Consider the following 4,514-nt stretch of genomic DNA (forward strand, 5'->3'; position numbering starts at 1 on the left):
AAATATATTTTTTAATATGTGTACATTACCACACAAATTTAATTAATACCATACCAAATAGAGGGAGTATCAACTTACATGGTGAGGCCTTCATTTTACAAAGTATAGTTTTGGTGGAACTCAAGGTTAATTTTTGAAGATAAATTATATTTAATTTTACTTATTTACAATATAGTAAGAATATACTTTTCACTTAATTTTATATATGAATAACTTATTTCTACTATGGATCGATCTTTCTTATCCGGCCACCAAACAACACAAATGAATTCTGTAAATGTTGAACACCATATTCAGTCGCATATGATCCAAGAAGAACACTACGTAATTAGTAAAACACTCCACTCTTACTTTACATAAAATGAAAAATCACAACAACAAAAAACTCTTGAACAGAGCAACACAATACTTAGATTACATCTTCTAATTTCTTCTTAGATTCGAAAACTCGAAACAAATTTCTACCTCCTCCCCCTTCCTCGATTACGTCTTTTTGTATTTTTTCTGTTTCCTGTAGTACTTGCCATTGTAGATGTTCTTCCAAACATACTCCATACATCCGTTGCTGCTGCAACCACACTACTTACCGTATAAAACACACCAACAATCTTATCAAACATTTCTTTAATACTATAATTTTCATCTTCCGAAGTATGATTTACATTTTGCTCTTGCAATAACGATTCGTACTTGTAAAGCAAAGAACAAGCACCTGAAAAATCAGGTAGAGGGAACTGCGATGAGATTCTGTTCTGGTAAGGCGAGTATTGAGATGACGGCAAACCGGCGAGAAGTTGCAGTACCAAATCTGAATCTGATAAAGGATTGTCGTTAGCGGATAGAGAATCGGCTATGGATTTCAAATTTTTCACATAGGATTCTATGGTGTCTAGATCCCCTTTTCTGGTGCCGAGAAATTGCATTTTCAGTTGTTGAACTGTGATAATCGTTTCATCTTTTGAAATCAAATCAATCGATGATGGAAATGGAATACTCATTGTTGAATCTTTTGTTCTTCTCGATGATCGGATAATTGTTGAATTTTTTGTTCTCTGTGTATTTATTTTGTAGAGAGGAATGATGTTATATGTAACAGAATGTGTAACTAACTGTTAAAAATAAAATGAAAAAAAAAAAAAGAATATTTATATAGCTAATGACATAAATGACCTTATTCTATTCTTTTCTAGAATAGGGTAGAAGGTTCATAGAATTCATCCATGTGGCTTGAGCAACTGAAGAGCAAAATGATTATCAATATTTCGGTTCCTCGAGTCGATATAAGTATAGAAATAGTTATAACAGAGCAGTTTACTTCTGAGATGAATTTATCAATTGAATTAGATTCATCTATTTTTTTTAATTATAAAATTGAAGTGTGTGTTCACGAAGATTGTAATAGTTTTGTAGTTGCACCATTTTGTGAGCCCAAATCTTGTTTCTTCTTGAGACTATTCTTTATTTTTTGGAAAACAAGGATTAGATTTATGTGCTAATTCAATAATAATTGTTTATCATTGACTTGACATGTAAAATAAGAAGCAGTAAATAATAGAGATAATTTTATTAAATCATCCTCATTAAATATAAGTCATCTAAATATTAAAAAATGAATAGTATATAATAGCATGGGTAAAATAGACATTAAATAACAAATTATTCATTGATTTTTATAAATTGAACAAGTATTACTCCAACAATCCACTTTTAATTGTCATGTTGTATTTTTCAAAAGTCAAAGTTAAATTGGATTATATTAATTCAATATGTTAAACAAAAAATTAAGATATTTAAAAACTATATGAAAAGTACTATAAGGTGCAATTTTTTGCATATCAATATAATGAAATAATACAACATATGTTAATCAAAGTTTTTATTGTTTGACTCTAAAAAAAAAATCATTACAATTAAAAATAAATGAAGAAATTATATAACATCCCATAATAATATAATAGATAAGTAAAAATAGACGTTGAGAACAGTAACTAAACTAAAATAGAGTAACACAAGTCAAAGTACTCAACTACTTTCTGAAGACTTTGGTCTACTTCAAAAACATTGAAACCTAACGTCAATTCAAATGGAGGTACTCTACTTAGCAAGCAAGTAAGGAATATTTTCAATTACACTCCAAAAACCTACTCACCTCTCAAGAATAGCGAGACCCCTTGTCTATTTGGTAGCTTGTTCGAAGGTGAGTTATAATATCAGTATTTGATAATGATATTAAAATTCAATCAAATGTTCCAACAACAACAACAAAAAACTCTTGAACAGAGCAACACAATACTTAGATTACATCTTCTAATATCTTCTTAGATTCGAAAACTCGAAACAAATTTCTATCTCCTCCTGTTAGGACCGAAATAAGCAGGTGTAATGCGGAAGCTAGCAAAACAAACCTCGAAAGACCACAAGTAAGAAGACAAACGAGAAACACACCAAAAAGAGATAGATTTAACGTGGTTCGGTCAATCGACCTACGTCCACAAAGGAGATGAGCAATCCACTATAAATATGAGAGTACAAAATATAGAGAGAAACAACCTCAACCAATTCACTCGGAATACATGGGAGGTTCACACAAGTGATAACGTATCAAGCTTGTGACCCATAAATTCTCCCCCTAACCAAAACTCTCAATGCCCTTAAGACTACATTGTGAATGCTAATTACGTTAGAAGGAACAAGCCTATATTTATAGAGCCCTAAACCTTTCCTACAAGAAAAGGACTAGTAAAATATTAAAACCTTTTCCTAAAAGGAAAACTTATTTATGGTAAGAAATCAGGGCAAATAAACCCCAACAAATCTTTTTTTTTTTTTTTTTTTTCTCGATTACGTCTTTTTGTATTTTTTCTGCTTCCGGTAGTAGATGTTCCAAACATACTCCATACATCCCTTGCTGTTGCAATCATACTATTTACTGTACTAAACACACCAACAATCTTATCAAATATCTCTTTATTATTATAATTATCATGGAGTTTTTATTTGGAGTTAACAAAGAAGATAACAATGGTGAATTTATTTATCATGTGGAATCCACCGTTAAATTTAACACTTTTAGTTGATAAATCATGTTAGGTTTAGGATAAATGACCCAAAACAAACATTTTTTACTATATACATTAAGGAACATTTCAACAAGTGAGATATATTAAGAATCAATATAAATCATTATCCATACATTAAGGACTATTTGATAATTTTCTCTTGATTTCAATGACAACACCAACACAGTTACATTCCCTACTTGTATTATTTACACTTCTTACCTATGTTTGTGTGAATACATGTAAATGGAAGTTTGATTTAGTGTAATTGATCATTTACCAAAAGATGTACCTCCATACCATACACACCTCGAAAGGAAAATCAAAATATTACAAAACATAAGGAAAGTTTGGGTAGAACTTCAACTACACATCATACATCTCAAGACAAACTTTAAACTAAACTATATTATTATTTTTAAGTGATTATACAAGAAATCAACCCGATAAATTACTTGCGTTGCCAAATTTTCCAGCCCACAACGACAGTTATTGCACTAGCTACAATCATCCTGGTTGCATTCACAGTACTAACTGCACCAACGGCAGTACCCAATGCACCAACTCCAGCGCAGATAGTACCTACTGCACCAACTGCAGCAACAACAACACCCACTGTATCCACTACAGTAAAGAACGTATCTGCGGTAAACAAACCAGACGATTGCTCTGCACCAGCATCAGCTTTGAATTTCTTCTCACGATCCTGCAATTAGATTAGCTCATGATTTGCTTCATTAAATCTTTAAAAATAATGTACATCACCTTAATTTTGAATATATAATGTAATTTTTTCGAAGAGATTTGGATGAACCGTTTGCTCTCACCTGTAATAATATGTCCTCTTGCATGTACAACATGGAAGAAGCTTCTTCAAAATTGGGGAGAGGACGCATTGATGATATTGTGTTTTTGAGGGGCAAGTATTGATTAGGCAAACCAGCAAGAAGTTGCAACACCATGTCTGAATCTGAGATTGGACTGTTAATTTCTGCTAGAGAATTGGCTATGGATTTCAATTTTTTCACATAGGATTCGATGGGCTGAAAATCCTCTCTTCTGGTTCCGTGAAATTGAATTTGCAGTTGGGCTCGCCGGATTTGATCATCTTCAACTGAATTTGTGGAACTATTATTAGATTCATCTTTTCGAAAACTCATGCCTTCGTGCTTGTACACCATGAAACAAGCGTCTCCAAAAGTGGGAAGAGGCCACTTTGATGATATTGTGTTTTTGAGGGGCAAGTATTCAATAGGCAAACCAGCAAGAAGTTGCAACACCATGTTTGAATTTGAGATCTCATCGCCGATTTCTGCCAGGGAATCGGCGATGGACCTCAATCTTTTCACATAGGATTCGATTGTTTCGAGATCCCCTTTTCTGGTACTGTGAAATTGAATTTTAAGTTGAACTTGCCTGATCTGATCATCTTCAACTGAATTCGTGGAATTATCA

General features: G+C 32.4%; 2 protein-coding genes across 2 annotated transcripts; both read right to left on the reverse strand.

Moving 5' to 3' along the window:
* Nucleotides 1–304: 304 nt before the first annotated feature.
* On the reverse strand, nucleotides 305–3,357 carry LOC125858548 (uncharacterized). Its single transcript, XM_049538357.1, has 2 exons — nucleotides 3,352–3,357; nucleotides 305–1,109 (listed from the first exon to the last, which is right to left on the reverse strand). The coding sequence occupies exons 1-2, from the start codon at nucleotides 3,355–3,357 to the stop codon at nucleotides 462–464; spliced, it is 654 nt and encodes a 217-aa protein (XP_049394314.1). The 3' UTR covers nucleotides 305–461.
* Nucleotides 3,358–3,372: 15 nt separating this feature from the next.
* On the reverse strand, nucleotides 3,373–4,508 carry LOC125875389 (uncharacterized). Its single transcript, XM_049556401.1, has 2 exons — nucleotides 3,887–4,508; nucleotides 3,373–3,765 (listed from the first exon to the last, which is right to left on the reverse strand). Exons 1-2 carry the CDS (start codon nucleotides 4,340–4,342, stop codon nucleotides 3,511–3,513), a joined length of 711 nt encoding a protein of 236 aa, XP_049412358.1. The 5' UTR covers nucleotides 4,343–4,508; the 3' UTR covers nucleotides 3,373–3,510.
* Nucleotides 4,509–4,514: the final 6 nt, after the last annotated feature.

Source organism: Solanum stenotomum, chromosome 1, assembly GCF_019186545.1.
Source record: "Solanum stenotomum isolate F172 chromosome 1, ASM1918654v1, whole genome shotgun sequence".
Taxonomy (NCBI): domain Eukaryota; kingdom Viridiplantae; phylum Streptophyta; class Magnoliopsida; order Solanales; family Solanaceae; genus Solanum; species Solanum stenotomum.

What these genes read in the sequence shown, in the direction of transcription:
- LOC125875389 (XM_049556401.1), bottom strand. Translation starts at nt 4,342, where the DNA reads ATGGTGTTGCAACTTCTTGCTGGTTTGCCTATTGAATACTTGCCCCTC. An exon ending in AAGAGGACATATTATTACAG is followed by an intron (nt 3,766 to 3,886) that starts GTGAGAGCAAAC and finishes ATCTAATTGCAG; the next exon opens with GATCGTGAGAAGAAATTCAA.